The following is a 25,360-nucleotide window of genomic DNA, read 5'->3' on the forward strand; positions in this document are numbered from 1 at the left end:
TATCGCATTGTTTCCGCAAGGTGGTGGTTGGGGATAATAGTCTAAGTTCTGTCTAGACAGGTCCATAAATTGCCGTATAGGAGTACCGTCTCGGGTCTCCTTTCCTTACTCGACTTTCTGTTTCCTTAGTATGAAATGTTTCAACCTTCTCCCATAATCGGGGTTATCTTATACATTAAAAACCTTGTTTTCCACTCTATTATGTTATGGGTTCTTTCTTTCTTGATGGCAACCTCCCTGACTATCACATTCAGGGTTTGCCCTAAATCATATTCCTCAAACTATGGCTCTCATCTAAGTTCTCATCCTTAAGCTCTTGAACTTTCGGAACCCAAATTCTATAGGAATACCTCATTATTCCCTTATCATCTTTCTCGGTATTAATCTCATATTTATTTGTTGGCTCTCTGCCTTCATTCATAACCTTTTTCTGGCACAATATGCTCTTTTCCAATAATTCGGTCTCTATTGCAATCTCAAACAGCTTTTCAGTACCGGCTCCGGTTACCTTCACTACTATTTCCATTTTCTCAAAATCTCTTATCAACTCTCCCAAAGACATTATCATTTTGAGTCTCTCCTTTTTACTAAGGGCATCAGCCACCACATTGGCTTTCCCCGAATGATAAAGAATCTCCCACTCATAATTCTTGATTAGCTCTAACCGCCTCCTCTGGCGTATGTTGAGCTCTTTCTACGGGAAAATGTACTAGAGTACTTATGGCTTAGGTAAATCTCGCACTCCTCTCCATACAAATATTACCTCCAATCTTTAGGGCAAAACTATTGCCACGAGCCCAAGCTCATGGGTGGGGATATCGAATTTTATATTCCCTTAATTATCTTGACGCAGATGTGATTATCTTGATGTGCTATATAAGAAGCACCCTAATTCCTTATGCGAAGCGTCACTTACAAATCATAAAATCTCCTTTTTCCATCCGGCAACGCCAACATAGGGGCCGTCACCAACCTTTGCTTCAGTTCTTAAAAGTTGTTCTCGCATTTCTCTGTCTATTCGAACTTCTCAGTCTTATGAGTAAGCCGCGTTAAAGGGGCTACTATCTTTACAAACTTGAACGAACCTCCGGTAGTGACCGACCAATCCTACCTCTGGTAGTCGACCTAACCATGGTCATCAATTCATCAGTGGTCCTTTATTCATTCTTGTCAGGATCCTCCATGGGATCCTCCTCAGCAACTATCCCTTCTAGGACAACATCCGCAACCGCTACATCCTCAATATCAACATCATCCGGTCCTGCATTAGGACACTCTATCGGATCCACAATTCGATCTCCAATTAGTAATAAACATCATCGCGCTGTTGCTCCTCAACCTCAGGGTTTGGAGTCCCGCTACCATCTACGATAACGAACTATGCTTCTATCATGATATTTATAAGGGTTCCCATAAGGGTTTTAACTGTCAGTGCTATGTTAGGTAGCCCGACTATGAACTTGGCAAGAGTTCTTATTATCTTAGTGAACTTATTATCTTAACGTCACATCATCTCTGAGGTTTATAACGCTTAGCTCTGATACCACTTCTGTAACACCCCCAAATCCGGGGTCGGGGATCCGGGTTGTCACGAGTTCCATTTCCCTTAATAACACCCAATCTTAATACACAATCAACTACTTTGTACTGTGACCCCACAATAAACACACACACCACAAGTTATAGTCTCAGAGATGAATATCAAAAAAATAATCACAAGTCGTTTTATTCCACAATTATATGTCAATACACCTTAAAAACGTTTCTGAATAGATTTACATTTCTTTGCCATTATTACAATTGATAAAGATACATAAGTCTGGTACATCAAAAGTTGAAAGCCTAGCCTATTGGTAGTTCCTACCTCAGCTATAGCGACATCAACGCCTATAGGAAACTGCGGAACGTTTCCTAATCGCTTGCGAATCGGGAGCTTGGTCATGTTCATCTTTTCTATCTGTTATTGTGTGATGAAAGAAGAAAGCAAGGGTGAGCAGCAAGCCCACCAAAATAATATGTATAATGATTAACAATATATGAGCCTTCTCATAGTACTAATGAAAGTCTTGGTCAAAAGAAATGAACCAAGTTTGATATCTTAATGCGATGTAGTCGCAAAATATTCAGTATATATACATATATACTTTTCAAAATATGGGAAGTCCTCTTCCATGCATAATACACACAGAGTTCCAGTGTATAACTGTATAAAAATATCGTTGCAAGGTGATCTCATATATCTAACCTTGTCTCAACGTTTTTCTGAAAATCTTTGTCATGCATAAGATAATCATTTACTAGATATAAGTTTAAAAGATGAAGTTACAAGATACTCCAATATACTCATATCTTTTCCAAATACTACTTGAACTACCACCGTTCAAGTTATAATTAGTTTCAAAAAGTTCATCACACTGATGAGACTACAAGATAAGACTTGAATAGGTTCAATCTTTGAAATATTTTGAAGGAAATGAAGTTATGATATACTTCATTAAGTCCCGATATATATATACACCAATATATATATACATACGTTTCCTGAAAACCTCTGTCATGTAAAGTATGAACAGAATTGCAATATCCAATAAATTTGGAAAGGAAAGAATTTTGGCATAAACCTGATATCTTGCTGATCAGGCAAAGATACCAATAAGTAACCTTTTCTACTAGTAGATGGACGAATTCCCCACTGGTCATCACCCTGGTCGTAATAGGACCTTATGCTGGACTGCCACTCAGCCACTTATGCATTTGATGGACTCCCACTGAGCCACTTACACTATCATTGACGCCCACTGAGCCCATGTTGCTTATGTCGACTCGATAGATGGACTTACTTCCCGAGTGTTGGGTAAGTAATCAATTCATTTACCAAAACTGCAACCTTGTTGCGAATATAAAATACACCATAGAGCCGGATCCCTTAGATTTTTGAGCGAGTATTCAAGTCCCCTTAAAATGGAAGATCTTGAATTTGAAAACAAGTTTTGGGATCCGCTCTACCCTTTTTAAATTCATTTTGAAGACTCGAAAACATTTTTAAGAATGTTTGGAGTAATGCTGATTTATGAAATAAATCAGTCCCAATATGAAAGAAATATCTGAATATTATTATTTAAATAATATTCCCATAAAGAATAATGGAGGTAGAAGTTGGAAAACTTATACTCGAATGAATAGCAAATAATCAAAGATATACTTATACGAAAGTAATATCTTTATTTGAATAATCAAAAATAAGTTTGATTATCGACACCTTATTCTTTAATACAATAAAGAATATTATTAAGTAATAAGCGGAGTCATAATACCTCGAATGAATACTATAAATAATATTCATAAATAAAGGAGTCATACATCCTCAAATGAATATCCAAGTAATATTCAATAATAATATAAACTGAGTCATAAGCCCTCTAATGAATATTCAAATAATATTCAAATAATAAAATAAACTGAGTCATAAGCCCTCGTATGAATATTCAAATAATATTCAAATAATAAAATAATAAAATAAACTGAGTCATAAGCCCTCGAATGAATATTCAAATAATATTCAAATAATAAAATAAAGGTATCGAATAAATCTTATTCGATCAATAGTTTTAAAAACTATATCCATATATATATATATATATATATATATTTAATATACTCGGGAACATCGACTCCCGGTTTAGAAATATGTTCACCTTTTATCCCCTATACTAAGGGTATACGCAACTACTTGCTTATTTCTAGCATAGGTATTATGCAACTATAAGCATTGAAATCAACAGATAGATAACCAGATTACGAAACAGACATGCATATATACCATATCAGCATGCTCCAATATATCGCAAAATTTGCTAATAACAATCATGCACTATCACAAGATAATGCATATACATATATTTACATCACAACAACAGTATATCGGGTAGAAAACTTGCCTGAGCGACTGGGGGTTATGAATGGCTCGAGACGAGTCTGGTAACCTATAAACAACAAGTAAGTTGGAATTAAACCAAAGTCACTTGTAAATCTATACTCTAACCAACTCAGACTCTAACGATCGTTTTGCGCTTACTGATTCTCTTAAGTCACTCGAGTACCCTCGGCTCCACCATTTTTAATAAATTAACCATTACGAGTTTTAAAGCGATTCCTTTGCGAGTGTCTTACCAACTGCCTAACACTCTTACCATAATTGTTTCATACATTAATTAACCCTTTTTGGTCTTTAACCTATGTTTCAAAGTAAGGTGAGGGGAAATGTTTCGTTCGCGAAACGCCGTTACTTGAAACGGTCGTTTCTCCTAAACCGTGCATCGGAATCGAATGAACTATATATCAAAACGAAGCTCGTAACATGAGCTATCTAGACATGGCAATGGTCATAATCTAGCAGGGGGTTCTCGGGTCCTAATGTTATGCACAAAAACAGTCTAAAGAAAACCGGACGTTACGATGGCTATGTTTACGTGATTTCCCAAATTTAAACCATTCAAAACCAACCACAATTCAACCCCAAATCAATCATACAACCAACATCCCTCCAAACCACATCATAACAGCCCCAACAAATCCACATTAAACATTTATACTTATTCCCCACATGAACTAAAAGCTTTACTTAGGTTCTTTAACTAATTATCAAGATTTACAACTCCAACAATACCACAAAACCAACTAATCTCTACAACTCAACCAAACTTCAAACAATCAAGCATCATGCTTCACATATAATATATCAAACATATTCATTCCTAATTACTCAAAACTAAAGCTAGGGTTTGTAGTTTATACCTTCCTTGGAGAGTGGAGAATCAAGAGAATGGCTTGGAATCACCCTTAAAGTCCTTATCCAAGCTTAATCTTGCTAAATAGTAAGTGGTGGAGCTTGGATCTTCATTTTTTAAGAAAGAAGCCGAGAGCATGATGTAGAAGAAAGAGAGATTTTTGTGTTTTGCTTTGTTTTGCTTTTGGTTGGTTGTAGTTTTGTTTTGTTTTTGGTTAATTACCAATTTAACCTTGATTTTTGTGTGGATAATAACCATCCACATCTCCTTCCTCCTTATGTCATGCTTGTGTCATGCTATGATATCATCTTTCCCTCCTTGTCCTCTTCTCATTGGTTGGGTGACATCATCCTCTCTAATCCCTTTGATTAACTTCCTAATTGTTTGCCTAATGACCGCTGATCTGTTATACGGTTCGCTTAACTTTCGTTTTCGTTTCTCGTTTGAGGGATCATACCCGGGATCTTATTACTTAGGTTCCCTTAACCTTTCTCAATACATTGTATTCCTTTTTATGATCCTCTCTTATAATCCTTTAATTTAAATCCTTTTTATCCTGTTACCTTTTTCTCAATTCTTTCCGTATCTAGTAGATTTCCGGGAAAAATCAAAGTGTTCGGATTTGGATTCTGACGATCTTTACATACACTTATATCCCATATAAAGTACTAATAAAATCTCAGAATATCCATATCAGAACCTGTTGTAAATCTCACTAACAAATATAGCAACATAGAAGCAAGTGTATAAAGAATTTAACAAGTTTAGGCCAAGACCACAGTTAACAAAACAAAACATGCAGGTAAACAAAATCAGTAACTGAAATAACGTAGAGAGAAAGAAAGATGTACCCGAAACCATAGCTTTTAACAGTGAATGAAATACAGGTTCACAGATACAAAATGCCAAGAAAAATGATCACAGCTGAGTCACCAGGCCTTGCTCGAAGTCCTGGCTACTCTTGAAGAGAATATTGCCCCTACCTGCTGCGTTTGGGATGCGCACAATATCTCCACCAGGATAAAACAGCTCGGAGTTTATGTTAACAGCAGCAATAAAAGCTCCACTTCGACCAGCACCTCAGTCGTCGAAAAATATCAGCACTTCAGGACTTGTGGGAGAGAAATGCAGAGAGGTTGAAGAGAAGAGAAGAGAATGTAGTGTGTTCACCTTATTCATTCAGTTTAGCCTCTATTTATAGGAGAGGAAAAATGAAACTGTCCACACACTTAATGTCTGAATTAAACTGCTTCATTAATGAAAAAAATCAAAACTGATCAGATTTTGAATTCATTAATGTAAAAATCAAAACTGATCAGCTTTTGAATTTAAATTATTTGTAACAGCTTTTCACATTAACACCCACATTATTATCAGAACTTAAGTTAAGTTCTGATTTGATTCATCAGTATTTAAGTTCTGATTCTGATATCAGAACTTGTTAAGTTCTGATTTTATTCATCAGTTCTTAAGTTCTGATATCAGAACTTGTTACAGATCAGATTATTTGCAGGTTCAATATATTTAGACTAAGCCCACTAACAAAGTGACTTAGCCTATTTCAGTACCCAGCCCAATAATCCAGTCACCGATAAATAAATTCGAATTAAAATAATTCTCAAATAAATAAAATCCTCGCCCAGGTCGCCTCGCGTACGCGAGATGCCGAGACATTCACCCAAATCGCCCTTCGACCCGACCCGATGCGGTGCGGTGCGGGGCGGGGCGCGCGTGTGTGTGTGTGCGCGCGTGAAGCACACAACAACACAATGGACCATCACACACCTTAATAGTTGTATACTACTCATGTGGGTAATACCATATAAAGCACACACCCTCCTTTATTTATTTCAATGTGGGACAAACATTCTCAAATTTTTCCAAGCTTTTCCAAGCTACTTTCAACTCTCATTTCATATGGATTTCATTAAGAAAATTCTTAAAACCATACATGAAAATTTAAGTTCAAATATCATTGAACAATTTCCAATCATTAGATTTTAGGATTAACATCAAGAACATAATTAAATTAAGCTCTAAAATCCTAATTTTCTAACAATCCCCTACAAATCCATACAGAAATGTGATCAATTTCCCATCATGACTTGTTTTTTCAGAGTCGGTACCCTTCCGGGTTTGAACCCTCCTAATTCCTCTACTTCAATGGCTATCGGACTCAGATGGAATGTTTCACCTTGAATCTTAATCCGTTTAGTATAACCATATTCCATAGACGACGACAAGTCAAAGGTTATGGTGCCAATCTACGGCTATGAGACATTAATGGTCATGTCTCGATCCTGTTCGTCGAATGCTTCAAGGATTAACCCTATCCTCTAATTGCGACCACACAATTACATTCACTTAGCTGGGCATCTCCAGAGATATACTGCCTCTATCTCGTCAAATGACTTGATCCCATTCAGAGTTTTAACACTCTTGCTTTTCTGGCAGTGTCAGTACCTTCTAGGTTTACAGGGGATAGACTCAGATACTATAGTATCATCTATGTAGCAAAGGTACTACCAACTCATCCTTACAGCTTGTTATTACCCATTGAATACACTTCGAGGGATCTCCTCTCATGTGTATTGGGTTCCCACTGTTGATGAATTATGATGGGTTGACAGTCTCATCCCCAACCTTGACTTAAGGACCACTGCAGGTTCCAGTCCTTTAGTAAGAGGATCAGCTATATTATTTTGAGTTCCTATGAACTCTATAGCTATGATCCTATCAGTCACTAAACCCCTTATAGACTTGAGTCTAACTTGGATGTGTCTCTTAGTTTTAGCATTATGCTTTTTACTGCTAATTTTGTCGATAGTTTTTCGACTATCACAGTGAATAGCAATAGCAGGAAGCGGTCTGCTTACTACAGGTATTGCAGACATAAGTCTGTGTAACCATTCAGCCTCCGTCCCTGTGGCATCAAGTGCACACAACTCAGCCTCAAAAGTAGACCGAGTAACTATAGTCTGTCTGCTTGACTTCCAGGATATTGCTCCACCAGACAAGGTGAACACGTATCCAGTCACTCCATTGGAACCAGACTTCTTAGCTATCCAACTTGCATCACTGTACCCTTCAAGCACACCAGGAAATCTCCTGTAGTGTAAACTAAGGTATATTGCGCCTTTTAGATATCTAAGTACTCTATCAAGAGCATCCCAATGAGTTCTGTTTGGACAACTTGTATATCTAGCCAATTTAGACACAGAATATGAAATATCTGGTCTAGTACAGTTAGCAAGATACTGCAAGCTCCCAATAATCTGAGAATACCTTAACTGAGACACAGGCACTCCTGAAGTATTCTTGACAAGGACAACTTTCGAATCATAAGGTGTACTAGCGATTCTACACTGTGAATAACCATATTTCTCAAGTATAGATTTCTCTATATAATGAGATTGAGTCAAGGTTATTCCTTCAGTGGACTGAACCAGTTTGATTCCAAGAATCACACTTGCCTCACCCATATCCTTCATTTCAAAATGTCTTTTCAAGAATTCTTTAGTCTCATTAATAATCTCAATATTAGTTCCAAAGAATAAAATGTCATCCACATATAGGCACAAAATAACACACTCATTACCTTTAACTTTAGTGTAGACACACTTATCACTTTCATTAATCTTATAACTGAAAGTCAATATGGTTTCATCAAACTTTTTATGCCAATCTCTGGGAGCTTGTTTCAAGCCATAGATGGACTTGATCAACTTACATACTTTCCTTTCATTGCCTGATGCAACAAATCCATCAGGCTGATCCATATAAATCTCTTCTTCAAGTTCACCATGAAGAAAAGCCATCTTTACATCCATCTGATGGATGATAAGACCATGGACTGAAGCCAATGCTATAAGCATTCGGATTGTTACCATTCTTGCAACCGGAGAGTATGTATCAAAATAATCAATTCCTTCATTTTGCTTAAAACCCTTAGCTACCAGTCTAGCTTTGTACTTATCTATTGAGCCGTCAGGGTTCAACTTCCTTTTAAAGACCCATTTGCACCCAATAGTAGAACACCCAGGAGGGAGATCAACCAACTCCCATGTTCCATTAGAAACAATAGAGTCAATTTCACTCTTGACAGCGCCCTTCCAGTGCCTTGACTCAGAAGAATCCATAGCTTGCCGGAAAGTTAAAGGTTCGTCCTCGATATTGTAAGTGATGAAATCACCTCCAAAATCCTTGACTACCTTTGCATGCTTACTTCTCCTTGGTTCCTCTAGTTCCTTAGGAATAGAGCTACTACTAGGTTCCGCCCCCACATTTGTCATCTTTTCCACATGATCAGGAATAGAACTTGATGTGTGAGTAGGATCTTCCTCAGAAGTCATTTCAGGTATTCCAGTCTTCATAGGGTAGACATCCTCAAAGAATGTCGCATCTCGAAATTCAACTATCGTGTTTGCCACTATACCATCTATGTCAGATTTTAACACTAAAAATCTCATAGCTGTAGTGGTTTCAAGATAGCCCAGAAAGATACAGTCAACAGTCTTTGGACCTAGTTTCTTTCTCTTGTGTTCAGGAACAAGCACCTTAGCAAGGCACCCCCACACACGAAGATACTTAAGACTAGTCATCTTGCCTTTCCATAACTCCAAGGGTGTTTTATCCATGTGTTTCAGAGGGACTCTATTCAAAATATGGCAAGCCGTATTTAGAGCCTCCCCCCACATGTATTTAGGCAACCCAGAGTTAATAAGCATACTATTAATCATATCTTTAAATGTTCTGTTCTTTCGCTCAGCAACCCCATTAGACTCTGGTGTGTATGGTGGAGTAACTTCATGAACTATACCATTATTTGCACAAAATTCATTAAAAGCATTACTCGTATACTCACCACCTCAATCAGATCTCAATCTTTTAAGTAACTTACTAGTTTGTTTTTCTACTTCAGTTTTATATATAATGAATTTACTAAGTGCTTCATCCTTATGTCTAAGTAAATAAACATAACAGTATCTACTACTATCATCTATAAAAGTAATGAAGTATCTAAACTGGTCCTTGGTCAACACACCACCAAATTCACAAATATCAGTGTGTACTAAATCTAACAAGTCTGAATCCCTAACAACGTTATGAAAAGGTTTCCTTATCTGTTTAGCAGACACACATACTTGACATTTAGAATTCTTTTCTATGGTATATTTTGGAATCAACTCTAAGTTCATCATGTTCTTAAGAGCACCAAAGTTTAAATGACCTAGTCTAGCATGCCATATATTTGAGGACTCAATACAGTTAACAGTAGGAATAACATTATTATTCAAATTTCCCAAAACGGGATCCGCATTAATAACAAATAAACCATTTGACAAGTAACCCTTGCCAAAGAATGTACCAGTGTGAATAAGAACTACTTTATTACACTTGAACGAAATTTCAAAACCACTAGAAACTAAACAGCTTCCACTTATTATATTTCTACGCATGTTGGGAACATGATGCACTCTCGTCAGAGATAGAATACGTCCTGAAGGGAACTTCAGATCCACGTTTCCAACTCCATGTACTTGAGCAACACTAGCATTCCCCATCTTCACAGTCAGGCTATGACTCTGTTGATAAGATACAAATAAACTAATATCAGCACAAATATGTACATTAGCTCCAGTATCTATCAACCATTCATTTGACAGATAGGTAGAAAATATCACAGGGTTGTAGGATACATACCGGTCAACGTCGGTTTCAGAAGCCGTAGCCTCACCAACGACCATGTTCACTACAGGCCCACTTGCGGTTCCAAGCACAACATTTGCTTGCGCTACCTCAGTTTTCTTCGCTTTCTTCGTAGGGCAGTCCTTACTCCAGTGCCCAACCTACCCACAAGACCAGCATGGTTTGTTTGCCTTGGGGTTTCTTGGCCTTGTCCTTGTCATTCTTAGGTTTATTACTATTAGCTTTCTGTAAGTCATATGTCATAGCCTATTTGTATATTCGAGGATTCAACTCAACTCAAATAAGAATGTAATAAGTAAATAGTGGATCGACCGTCAGAGAGATCTCGCAAAGTAATATCTGTCAAAGGATTCAGAAACAAGGTTCATCTACAGACTTGAGGAGGTAATTCACTGGAAGAAGTTCAAGAAGTTGATCATGCCTCAGTGATATAAATCAAGATCGTGGATTTAATCAAGTGACAGAGATCTCGTCAGAGTATCATTAATTACAAGGATTTAATCTGAAGAAAATCAAAGCGTCAAAGTCAAGACATGAAGAAACGTCACGGAAGTTAGTCACTCATGAACCAGACAGTACATCGAGTGTCAACGTTGAAGTGGCGGAATTGATTCATAATTCTCAGTGATTTTCAGAAGATATTCAGAAGAATGGATGCTGCTCAGGGTTAGTATTAATTCTCTATTAATTAATTAAGTCATATAATTTAATTAAGTAAATAAATTATATCTGCAAAGATTAATTTATTGATTAATTAAATTAATTGATTAATTAATTCATGATTAATTTTAGGAATTTTCAGAAGTTTAATTGGATTAAATTCAATCTTAAATCAGCAAGACAATTGAAAATGAACTAGCATGACAATCTGGATTGTCATACCGATTGTCATGCCAGTTCAAAAGATTGTCCTACCGATAGTCATGCCAGTTCAAAAGATTGTCCTACCGATAGTCATGCTGGTTCAAACGATTGTCTTGCTAGCTCAAAAGGATAGTCTCACCGATTGTCATACAAGCTTAAAGGATTGTCATTCCAATTCAATTAATTCGGCTGTTGATAAATAGAAGCAGAAGTCATTCAACTCAAAAACATCTCAATCATACAGAACACATTCAAGAACAAAGAAAAGAAAGCAGCCGCCTTGAAACATTTTATTTTCTTCTCTGCTTACATCAAGATCAAAATTCTAGTTTATTAATGTTAAATCCAAACCACTAGAATTATTTATCTTGTTCTTGTGTAACAATCTAGCGGATCAAAATCCCTAGAACTTAATCTCAAATCGCGTTTAGCATTTGATTCTAATTATTGCAAAAATAGAAAAAGTTCATGTCGAATTTATTCTAGATTTGTGATAATTGATTTGAGATTAATACCTTGTAATCGATACAGTTGTTGTAACACCTTTCAAGTTTAATAATATTTTTATTTAACTTGAATTTTGTTTCACATTTTTTATTCCGCATTTATTCGATTATTTGGTAACGTTTGTATTCAACCCCCCTTCTACAAACACATTGGGACCTAACAATTGGTATCAGAGCCTTCTGATTAACGAACAAATCAAGATCCTAGACTTTTGTGATTTTTCAACTCCTTGAATTTTTATTTATTCAAAAATTCATAATGACTTCACATAAAGTTGGAACCGTTAATATTCCACAATTTGATAAAGAGAATTATATCATGTGGAAGAAGAAGATGCTATTATTTTTACAAGTTGCAAATCCCAAATATTCAAACTTGTTAAAGAAGGGTATAAAAACTCTGATGGTTATTGAACCGGAGGTAATAATAGATGGTGTGGTGACTACTAAAGCTAGAACCTATCCAAAAGAGCTCGAAGATTTTACTCCTGCTGAGAAGGAAGAAGCCTCCTTGGATGCCAGCCTTCAATTAATATTAATTGATTCCCTTGATCCCTTGATGAACAGACATATGATGAACTGTAAAAATTCTAAACACATGTGGGAAACTATTGAGGTAATTAATGAAGGCACAGAGGAAGTTAGGGAGAACAAGTTGGAAATCCTAACCTCTGAATATGAACATTTCAAATCAAATCCAGGAGAAGGAATTACTGAAGTGTTTGAGAGGTACAATGCGTTGATCAACAACCTGAACATCAATGGAAAGTATTATTCAATCAGGGAGGTCAACAAAAAGTTCCTTTTAACACTGCCAGCTCATCTTGAACATAGAATCACTGCCATTAGAGAAGCTAGAGATCTGAGTGAGATTTCTTTGGACAGGCTCTATGGAGTGTTAAAAACCTATGAGTTGGAGCAGATTCAACAGAAGGAAGTCTACGGGAAGGATAGAATGGTCAGCACATCTACTGCACTTGTAGCTGAAGGTCAACAACAACAACAATCTCAACAATTAGAAAGAATGGTATAGTTTTCCAAGGGTGAGGAAAATGAGTTAGTAGCAGAATATGATCCTCCTACTACAAATCAATCTAGTGATGATTTTTATTCCTTGGAAGAGCTGGAGCAATTGGAAGATGAATCAATGGCCCAAATTGTCAAGAGATTCTCTAATGTCAGATTCAGGAGGAATCCCAAGCTTAAGTACAAGTCCAACTACAACAAATTCCAGAAAGGTGGATCTTCATCCTCTAACACCAGCAGTGGTGGATACAAAACAGGGATGGTTGATCGGGGCACCATTAGATGCTATAACTGCAATGAGTTGGGACACTTTGCCACAGAATGTAGGAAGCCAAAGCAAATAAGAAAGAACTCTGAAAGGGCTTATCTGGCAAAGGGAAGAAGCTGGGATGATACTGACAGTGAAGATGAAGAAGAAGGAAATCTTGCTCTTATGGCTATTGATGGAAAAGTTTCATCGTCAAGAATAGAGGTAAAACTTTCTGATGCTGAAATGGTTTATCATCTAAGAGGTAACTTAGATTGTGCACGTCGTGATAATGAACTGTTAAGTTTACAGATCACAGACCTTGAGAAAGAGGTCAATGAATTAAGACTTGTGCACATTAATCAAGACAAATTAAAAGAACAGGTATCTTTTCTAGAGAATAGAGTTGACTGTTATAGAAAACTCGAAACTATTCTCAAAGACAAGATCACCGGTCTTGAGACTAAGGTTAGAGCCTACTTCAATTCTTGTTCGAAGGCTAAAGAGTTCTACAGTAAGCAAGCTGTTAATCAAACATCTGGAATAGGTTATGATTACAATGTTGCTATTGGAGAATTAGGCATAAACTCCCCTCCTCATGTATGTGCTAAAGGGAGGGAAGTACCACATGTGCTTAAGGGTGTTGATGAACCCCTCTATAAAGCATCAATTGCTGAACCATTTGATGCGACCTCTTCTGTTATTCAAGAAGAAATATGTGCTGAGGATCATGCTTATGAGAAGATTGTTTCCAAGTCAAGTGAGTCGAAAGTTCCAGTCAAAGTTGTGAAAGCAACTGAGACTAACTCAGACACACATGAGTTGGATAACAATAATGCCATGTCTACCATGCATAAATTACCTGCTGTTAATCACTCTCATAAAGCATGTAGTGTTGCTAATTGTATGTCTTGTGCTTTTAATATGATGTATGCTTATTTTAATGGTAAGCATGTGTCTAATGATAAGAGTACTACTCGTCAGCATGTGAATAACAAGAAGCATGATAGGTCTAAGACTGCTAGTCCTTCTAAGGCTAGAAAGGAGACATTTGTGCCTAAGCTTAAACAGAAATTTGTTAAGGCTGTTTACAAGGTCAAATGTTCAGTCATTGAGGATGTTGAGATCGTTAAAATTAAAAATGTTGTTTTGCCTGACAAAGGACAATTCTATAAGTATGCCGGGCCCAACCAAGTTTGGGTTCCGAAGAAGGTCTAATCCATTTGAAGTGCAGGGCATTAAACAGGTGTAACCGGTAGTGTGGATTCTTGACAGTGGATCATCAAGACATATGACAGGAGATAGAGCCCTGCTATCAAATGAGGATTGAGAAAGCTGGCCCCCTGGTTACCTTTGGAGATAACAGCAAAGGTTTATCTGAGGGATATGGCTGTTTGCAAGCTGGGAATGTTATCATTGTAATTTTGTATATTGTGCTAGGTTATTATCAGGAAGCAGTATCTAACATATAGCACCAGTGACGAGACTTGAGAATATTACGACATATCAGACACCTGCTGCATATTACACTTGGAATTGTACTCTAGTAAGATGTGTACAAGTGTACTCCTGGTTGGTAAGTCAAAAGAGGAAGTCAATGCACCACAGTTCATGGACTTTGCAGCTGCAGATCTATTGGACTATGCAATTTCTTCTTCACAATCTCACTTCAGATTGGTATGAACTAGTATACTGCTCAAGCAATCGTCAAGGACATGGTATGGCACTCTAACAGAAGTTATAATTTTATATGAATAAGTAGAGTCGTCATATTAATAACTATTTTATCACTAAGCACAATCATATTGTTTTATATGTGCAGTGGTATATTGATTATGCAACATAACAATTAGTATCTAAAGTACTTGAAAAGTATCGGTCAATGATATGTTGTTAACATTATGTTGCAGATATTTGTAAGCTTTTGACATGAATGAGAATTACTTAGACTTTACCCTAAGTGATCAATGTTTATCAAAAACTCATTCATTTTGAAAAACAAAAATTAAACTTCTTTCTACATTAGTGATTTCTTATTTCATGTAAAATCTTTTGAAATCACTATTGTAAATCATTTTCTCTCTATTACCATATGTTCTATGATACAGGTTCAGTCTCCAATGACTTTCTTTCATTGACAGTCATGAGGTTGAAAACCCACAACGTCTATCCCAGACTGTAAAGACAAACACAAAAACAGAACCAACCAACACTCTTTTACCACTAAAAGTAGTATGAATGAGCGTGAGGGAGATAGTGCCTAGTGCACCACATAAGGAAGGTTCTGTAGTCAACCCAGTAGCTCTGTCTCCTACATAGATGAGTAATATTTAAACCGAGACAACTGCTAGCCCCCATACATCTTCTCAAAAAGATGTAATGGCTGAAAAGGCACAAAAACAGTTACTAGATTCATTCTCTCAACAGGGTGAGTCTATTGAATTTTGCATGTCGGCCAAGGTATCCGATGTAGTGTCACCACTTCAAACATAAACAATTCTTGATGCACAAGGAGAGGTTACACACACAAAGGATGAGTTGACGGAAACAAGAGTTTCGACCATTTTAAGGTCAGATTCGATTGTTCAAGGTTCGTTAGTGGACCAATTGCCTTTACAGGTGTTAGGAGAGGATACTGATCCAAAAGCCATATGTCAGTGGTCAGTGTCTACCTCCCCAGGCTTAAATCCCCTGGATGCATCTGCGGATAGTGGATCTGACATAGGTACAGATCGGCAACTTGTTGACAATGATTCAGATATTACCTGATAAGTCACAAGGAAGTGTCTTCACAGACATTAGAAGGGAACTTTGATCTTTATGCTAAAATCGTTGGATCATTGTTTACCTTCCCAGAATTCAAATCTGGAACCCTAAAAGGGAAACTAGCAACTTGTAGATTATGACTCAGATTCATCTGACGAGTTTAACAAGGATGGGGATTTACGAACTCCCATTGCACCACCTGTGACCTCCTTAGGATGGCTAAGGTGATTTTCCTTGCAGGTACAGCTGGATTATGGAGCTATGAGAGGAGTGATACACTTGTGAGAAAGAGTGTAAACACGAGTGGAGAGAAGAGTGAAACACATGTGAGGTACACTAAACAGAATCACACACTCACAGTGAGGTAGAAAGAGAAACTACTTGTTATTTCTTTTCCAACCAAGTGAAATATGAGAACTCCTTCAGACGACGGCATACATTCCTTCTTTAAGGGGGAGATAAAAGCTTAAGAAATAGTTTGGAGGATTCCTCAACTAAGGGGGAGAAATAGCAGGGAGGAAGAAAAAGATCCTAAAAATGTACACTACACCACACCATTGTTGTTTCTAACTACGGATCCTATTGTACGGGAGAGGTGGTAAACACAAGGTGATTTCCTAGTAAGGGAAGAAGCAGTTAGGGGAGTACCATTGGTTTTTATCTGCGGATCCTATTGTACGGGAGAGGTGGTAAAACGAAGGTGATCTTCTTTAATCAGTTGATTCTCATAGGGGGAGAAGCAAGAGATATGGGCTTCTCAACAGGAAATGTGGTTGTACAAATGAAGATGGAACTACTTGAAGATATGTTCAGTCTAGAGGAACATCTACTTGGAATCTGGAAAATGTTAAATCTCATCCAGAACTTTTCTGCTATTTACTTTGCATGTATGTTTATATCTTTTTCTTATTTGTTAGTTGAGTTATCCTATAGGTATTTGTGTGTTATTGTCTAACAAACAAATAGGGGGAGATTGTAAGTCATATGTCATAGCCTATTTGTATATTCGAGGATTCAACTCAACTCAAATAAGAATGTAATAAGTAAATAGTGGATCGACCGTCAGAGAGATCTCGCAAAGTAATATCTGTCAAAGGATTCAGAAACAAGGTTCATCTACAGACTTGAGGAGGTAATTCACTGGAAAAAGTTCAAGAAGTTGATCATGCCTCAGTGATATAAATCAAGATCGTGGATTTAATCAAGTGACAGAGATCTCGTCAGAGTATCATTAATTACAAGGATTTAATCTGAAGAAAATCAAAGCGTCAAAGTCAAGACATGAAGAAACGTCACGGAAGTTAGTCACTCATGAACCAGACAGTACATCGAGTGTCAACGTTGAAGTGGCGGAATTGATTCATAATTCTCAGTGATTTTCAGAAGATATTCAGAAGAATGGATGCTGCTCAGGGTTAGTATTAATTCTCTATTAATTAATTAAGTCATATAATTTAATTAAGTAAATAAATTATATCTGCAAAGATTAATTTATTGATTAATTAAATTAATTGATTAATTAATTCAGGATTAATTTTAGGAATTTTCAGAAGTTTAATTGGATTAAATTCAATCTTAAATCAGCAAGACAATTGAAAATGAACTAGCATGACAATCTGGATTGTCATACCGATTCTCATGCCAGTTCAAAAGATTGTCCTACCGATAGTCATGCCAGTTCAAAAGATTGTCCTACCGATAGTCATGCTGGTTCAAACGATTGTCTTGCTAGCTCAAAAGGATAGTCTCACCGATTGTCATACAAGCTTAAAGGATTGTCATTCCAATTCAATTAATTCGGCTGTTGATAAATAGAAGCAGAAGTCATTCAACTCAAAAACATCTCAATCATACAGAACACATTCAAGAACAAAGAAAAGAAAGCAGCCGCCTTGAAACATTTTATTTTCTTCTCTGCTTACATCAAGATCAAAATTCTAGTTTGTTAATGTTAAATCCAAACCACTAGAATTATTTATCTTGTTCTTGTGTAACAATCTAGCGGATCAAAATCCCTAGAACTTAATCTCAAATCGCGTTTAGCATTTGATTCTAATTATTGCAAAAATAGAAAAAGTTCATGTCGAATTTATTCTAGATTTGTGATAATTGATTTGAGATTAATACCTTGTAATCGATACAGTTGTTGTAACACCTTTCAAGTTTAATAATATTTTTATTTAACTTGAATTTTGTTTCACATTTTTTATTCCGCATTTATTCGATTATTTGGTAACGTTTGTATTCAACCCCCCCTTCTACAAACACATTGGGACCTAACACTTTCTTAGCAAAAGCCTTCCTCTTTTGTCCTACAGTTGCTATATTTACCTTCGAGGTACCGTATTCAGTTGGCATCACATGTCCCTGTTTAGACTTGTGTTTTTCTTGCACCGAGATGTCCAGCATAAGGTTGGTCCAGGTGATCTCTCCTTTCTGTCTTTTCAGGGAGAGAGAGAACTCTTCCCAAGACTTCGGGAGTTTTTCAATCACACTTATCACCTTGAACTTCTCCGGGAGATTCATTCCAGACTCCTTCAAAGCATGCACTATCATCTCGAACTCATGCACCTGCTCAGTCATGGACTTATTGTCCACCAGCTTGAACTCGAGGAACCTTGCCACAGAATACTTTTCTAGACCTTGTGAGTCAGTATTATGTGTCTGGTCCAGCTTCTCCCATAAGAGTTTTGCAGAGTAGGCATCAGAAGAATAGACATCAAACAAAGTGTTTATTAGAGCCGCCAGAATGGCCGCTCTAGCCACTCCATCCTTCTCAGCCCACTTCGCAAAACCCTTAACTGTGTCAGCCTTCTCTTGATCCACTACTGGTTTCTCATATTCCACAACCGGCCACAGACCCTTTATAGTCAACCACAACTTCATCCTTTTCTGCCAGCGAGAAAAGCCAATGCCACCGTTGAATTTCTCCGGTAAACCGGTTAGTTCAACAGCTTGTGGGAAACTATAGGTGGTCCAATCAATGGCCCCAGCAGTTGCACCCGAACTGCTACCACCACCAACGATAACCTCACTTTCGTTAACCATTATGCTAAATTCTATATAACTAATATTCTCTTCAAGAATATTGTAAATCTCACTAACAAATATAGCAATATAGAAGCAAGTGTATAAAGAATTTAACAAGTTTAGGCCAAGACCACAGTTAACAAAACAAAACATGCAGGTAAACAAAATCAGTAACTGAAATAACGTAGAGAGAAAGAAAGATGTACCCGAAACTATAGCTTTTAACAGTGAATGAAATACAGGTTCACAGATACAAAATGCCAAGAAAAATGATCACAGCTGAGTCACCAGGCCTTGCTCGAAGTCCTGGCTGCTCTTGAAGAGAATATTGCCCCTACCTGCTGCGTTTGGGATGCGCACAATATCTCCACCAGGATAAAACAGCTCGGAGTTTATGTTAACAGCAGCAACAAAAGCTCCACTTCGACCAGCACCTCAGTCGCCGGAAAATATCAGCACTTCAGGACTTGTGGGAGAGAAATGCAGAGAGGTTGAAGAGAAGAGAAGAGAATGTAGTGTGTTCACCTTATTCATTCAGTTTAGCCTCTATTTATAGGAGAGGAAAAATGAAACTGTCCACACACTTAATGTCTGAATTAAACTGCTTCATTAATAAAAAAAATCAAAACTGATCAGATTTTGAATTCATTAATGAAAAAATCAAAACTGATCAGCTTTTGAATTTAAATTATTTGTAACAGCTTTTCACATTAACACCCACATTATTATCAGAACTTAAGTTAAGTTCTGATTTGATTCATCAGTACTTAAGTTCTGATTCTGATATCAGAACTTGTTAAGTTCTGATTTTATTCATCAGTTCTTAAGTTCTGATATCAGAACTTGTTACAGATCAGATTATTTGCAGGTTCAATATATTTAGACTAAGCCCACTAACAAAGTGACTTAGCCTATTTCAGTACCCAGCCCAATAATCCAGTCACCGATAAATAAATTCGAATTAAAATAATTCTCAAATAAATAAAATCCTCGCCCAGGTCGCCTCGCGTACGCGAGACGCCGAGACATTCGCCCAAATCGCCTTCGACCCGACCCGGTGCGGTGCGGTGCGGGGCGGGGCGCGCGTGTGTGTGTGTGCGCGCGTGAAGCACACAACAACACAATGGACCATCACACACCTTAGTAGTTGTATACTACTCATGTGGGTAATACCATATAAAGCACACACCCTCCTCTATTTATTTCAATGTGGGACAAACATTCTCAAATTTTTCCAAGCTTTTCCAAGCTACTTTCAACTCTCATTTCATATGGATTTCATTAAGAAAATTCTTAAAACCATACATGAAAATTTAAGTTCAAATATCATTGAACAATTTCCAATCATTAGATTTTAGGATTAACATCAAGAACATAATTAAATTAAGCTCTAAAATCCTAATTTTCTAACAGAACCCCTACAAAGTGTGGCATGAAAAGTTTTCTCATTTAGCAAAAACACTATTCATAAGGGTTTCAAAATTTCCCAAAAATTGGGGTTATTACAGCCCGACCACGATTCGACTCTGAAGGTAATGAGACATTTTCCGGAAAAATTGGAATCTTTCCATATATTACGCAAGAACCTGCCAGAAGAAATAGTGTGAACAGGGTCGCAGGGACTCTTGAAACCAAGGCTATAACTTATGTTGGGAAAAATCTATCAAGGTCATATTTGATCAACAAGGTACTCCCTGCTATTCTTGAGAAATGGCCATTCGATGATGAGAACATTACTTTAGTTATTCAGCAGGACAACGCGAGGACACACATCGACCCAAATGATGAGGAGTTCTGCTTGGCTGTCTCAAAACTTGGTTTGAACGTCCAACTAAGATGTCAACCTCCCAACTCACCCGACTTAAATATTTTGGACCTTGGATTCTTCAATGCAATTCAATCTCTGCAGTGGAAGGAGCCTGCTAAGACGGTGAATGATCTAGTATCTGCAGTTCAAAAAGCATATGATATGTTTCCGTCTAAAAAAGCGAATCATATATTTCTAACTCTGCAGCAGTGTATGATCGAAATTTTGAAAGTCAGGGGTTCTAACAGCTATAAGATCCCACATATGAACAAGAAATCTTTAGAAAAGAACCGGAAGCTGCCACTTCAGTTACAATGTAATGCAAAGCTCATAGAAGATGCGACAAATTGGCTGAATGCGTGTTAAAATGATGATTGAATAGGGCCAGATTCTGATTTTGTTTTATAAGATGAATTACAAGTAGTCTATGATTTCACTACCCGACTTAACTGACATTAGACATACATTCTGAGATATTTTGTTATTACTCGAATCTTTGATGAACAAAACATTAAGTATGCATTAAGTCTATGCGATTGTTCAGACTAATATTACCAATGTGTAGAGTCAAATTAGGAAAAAGCTTTGCACTCATAATCTTCCTTAAAAATACAGACTTTCTAATTCTTCAAAGTTATCAAGGTATACATGCATAATTTGGATATCAGTATTACTCTTATTAGCACCAGAATTTGAATTAGCAGAAAAATGTCAAGAGGTTATGATCGCTTTCAAAGGCTTGATAATCTCTCTCTGACTACACAATGTATTCTTTTACTGATTTTTCAACCTGTTTATTACTGGTTCAAATGCGGGAAATCTCTTTGGTTAAATTCAGTGAAACCCAATCTAGTTTCTTACAATATATGCAATGCTACCGAGGGTAACTATTTCAAAGGTGAAGGCTTAGAATCTACTCGAAAACATTTTTCTGGATGCATAGAGAATAGGGCTGCAGAAAACTACAGAAAAGAATACGTGATCTTTAAAGCTTCTGTTGACTTGACAATGAATCAATCTGCATACTACTGGAGTTTATATTTTAGTTTTTGCGTAATGCAGTGCAGTCTACTGGAGTTTTACATCAAAAACCGCAGGTTTAAGTGCATATTCTTATGTATAAGCTTAGACAACACGGACTTCAAGTTTTGGCAGTAAGCTCCCAGTTAATTTAAGTCATCCAAAGAACCATATTGGTCTACGATTTTATTCCAAATTCCAGACAAATTTTGCAGGTTCCCTAATGTCAGTTGACTGCAGCTTCACCAAACCTTCTTCTATTTTAATTTTAAAAGCCTTTTGTCATGCTACAACATGTCTATATGTTCTAAGTCTATAAATTTTGACCACATGTATTAGCATTACAAAAACTATAATCTTGAGTTTAGACCCTTTATGGCCACTGGTGTTACTTTTCAATCGCAAACAAAACAAAGCAAACAATAAAGTACTCCACAAAATCTTGAGTTTAGACCCTTTTTGGCCACTGAGTAAGTGATTGAATCATAAATTTATCAAAACTTTTTTATCAGAACCAACCATCCACAAAATTACAATGCCAAAAAATATAATGTCATGACCATCCATAAAATACTTGATTTGAAAGCATAACAAAATTAAAAAGATACATTAGTCATAGTTACCTAAGTTTAACTTCTTCTCTCAGTTAAGGTATTGCAAAACCATCGGAAAATAAATTGTTGCAAAAATGAAGACTATTTCCTTCACAGATTATTTCAAACTCGTATAATCGTTTGGAGATGTTTCATCTTAGGGGGGAATTCATTGAGATCAATCTGAAAATGGGGTCCTTCCTGACCATCTTCACCGTTTGCAAGAATATCCTCACCCTTGTACTCCGGCGGCAACTCGTTCAAATCAAACTTATTCATCTTTACTGTGCTATTCTTTACTACTGTAACTTTTTTGATACGGTGTTTTGTGAACATACACTTGAAGAATATATATATACGTGCACATGTTTTACAGTAGAAACAGGAGTATTTGGAAGACACGAGAAACTCTTCATTTTCTTAAGTTAATGAGTTTAGTTATGAGTGTATTTTAGTCAAATATGGAATTAACCACCCAGGGGTATATAAGGAAAAATTTATAAAAATATGCATTGGATAATGGATAGGACAACTAATTAGGGACAATTTTTTTTTACAAATGTGACAACTAAAAAGGGACGGAGGGAGTATAGATTATGGATGTGTGCTCAAAATATCATCCACATATTAGGTTCTCCTTTTAGGCCATCATTAGCGCGCCAAAAAGATTTACCAGACATATACTAGCAAAACAATTAGTTTAATCTTCCAACTTTGTTTTACTGTAAAATGCATTCAATTAATTTAACTTAGATTTTCATAATTCTGTCAATAAATTCAGTCAATTTTAACATGTGAAATCATTTAATTTAGACAGTTTTATGCAAAAAATTAACAGTTACAAAATTAATTAGATAATCAAATTATCAAATTGTATGGTTTAAAAAATAATGAAGATAAATGGATAATAAAGTTAAAATATAGTATGAAAACAAAATTTATGAGACTACTCAAGTAAGAAATTGAGAGATAGGTCAAGAAAAGATCAACTAGTGAGCAATATGGTAAAAGAACAAATCAGAAAGTTGAATAACGTACGCCATGAAGTAAAATATGAGCAAAAGAATAAAGATATATATAGGAAAGTCGCATTGCATTAATGTTGTGGATAAGTACGGGGTATGCTATAGTATGAGATTACATATCTGTTTTCATTTTTAATTTGGTGCAGTAATTTTAATAGATCTTGCTTAGATAAAAATTTGGAAGCGGAATATAATCTTCTTGTTATATGACATTTTTTAAGACATAGTCAGCGTGCCCAAGAATATTTTTTAGATAATAATATTAGCAAACACATATAAGTAGTATATTAGAACAATTTTCGAGTTATGTTTCTATGCATGATGCATTCAATATATTCGATATGTATTTACATGATTATAATAATAAATTTAGTCAATTTTTGTCTATAAAAATCTTTAAAATTAGGGACTCTTTTGTGCAAAGATGTGTAACATTTGCGAGGTGAGTTTGGCTAAATGATAAAATTTTCGATTTACCCATAATATTATCAAATTATTAGGGCACTAAATTTTTTAAGTAGGTTGGTATGAACTTAACAACTTAAACAGATAAATGTCAATTTTCGGTATACTACATAATGCAAAAATACAGTAAAAATCGCGAAACCCACACCAAGAATAAATAAATGAGCATGTAATAGAAAAGGGATGTCATCCTACATTAATGTTTTTAATGTTGTCAATAAGGATGAGGTGTGCTCGACAGCTAAAGTACACGCCTACTTTGACATGCCAAACGAGTAGTCTGACAAATTATTGGAGAACATCCTACCAAATAAATTTTGAATAATTTTCAATAATGAAAATTAGAAGTTTGTGCGACATGTGGATATTTTAACAAGCTCGTGTATATGTAAGAGATTTTTGGAAACAAATTTCATTTTTATTTGTATGTAGGTCCTGGAGATAAATTATTTTATAAATTTTGATAATCTAACATATACCCGGTGTATTATTCACATGTTTGATAATTTGTTTAAGACAAAATTAATGCGCTGAAAATATATAATAGACCAAATACAAGCAAGTACATACGATTTGATTAATCTTCAATTTTTGTTTATACGCATAATGCATTTAATATCTTGAAGTTGTATTTTCATAATTCTATCATTAATTTCAATCAATTTTGATATATAAAATCTTTAATATAGGCATTTTTTGTGCAAAAATGTGTTAAAATTATGAAATTAAGATGATAATAAAATTGTCAAATTGTCCGGATAATAAAATTATCAAAATGTATGGATAATAAAGTTATTAAACTGATTAAATAACAAAATTACATCAAATAATGAGCAATGTGGTAAAAGAACACAATACAAAGTTAAGTACATCACAAAAAAGAAAAACACACGAGCACGTAATAGAAAATAATAAAAAGAAATAACGATGTCATTGTGCATTAATGTTGTTGATAAGTACAAGTATGATGCATGAGATATGCTAGAATACGAGATTACATGTCTTTTTCATTTTTAATTTGGTGCAATCATTTTAACAAATATCGCTTAAATAAAAGTTGGTAATTGAATTTCAATTTAATACTTAGAATACATTTCAACTTGCCCTATATTTTAATTTCTAAATAACAACATTATTTTCTTCCAAAATTATATATAAAATCGACTTTGCTAAAAAATTATCTAAACAATAAATCAGGTATTGCACACTTACACGAAAGACAATATTTCCTTACAAAAATCCTTTCACAATTTTGCAATTAATTTTTCAGACTGTCAGAACATAATATTTTTACAAAAATTAAATAAAACGCGGCGAATCTGATTTTAGGCGGAAAATTGATTTTGTTTAGTGGTATAAATTTACACAACATCGATTTTGGGATGATGATGATGTGGATAACATGTCAACATCTACCGCAAGAGGATAACTTCCCCCTTTACCCGTCTTTTTACTATACATACATCAACTATGTGTCTATATACATACATAACATGACCACTTCGCTATGACTAA

The 25,360-nt window shown here is 35.9% G+C and overlaps 1 protein-coding gene across 1 annotated transcript in view; it reads left to right on the forward strand.

Annotated features, from left to right (window-relative positions):
• The window catches only part of LOC141713943 (uncharacterized), a 38,076-nt gene extending 16,968 nt beyond the window's left edge, over window positions 1–21,108 (forward strand). The window contains exon 4 of the mRNA XM_074517502.1: window positions 20,444–21,108. Within this exon, the coding sequence (XP_074373603.1) occupies window positions 20,444–21,108 (665 nt within the window). The remainder of the gene's footprint in view (window positions 1–20,443) is intronic.
• The last annotated feature ends 4,252 nt before the right edge of the window (window positions 21,109–25,360 follow it).

Source organism: Apium graveolens, chromosome 3, assembly GCF_009905375.1.
Source record: "Apium graveolens cultivar Ventura chromosome 3, ASM990537v1, whole genome shotgun sequence".
NCBI lineage: Eukaryota > Viridiplantae > Streptophyta > Magnoliopsida > Apiales > Apiaceae > Apium > Apium graveolens.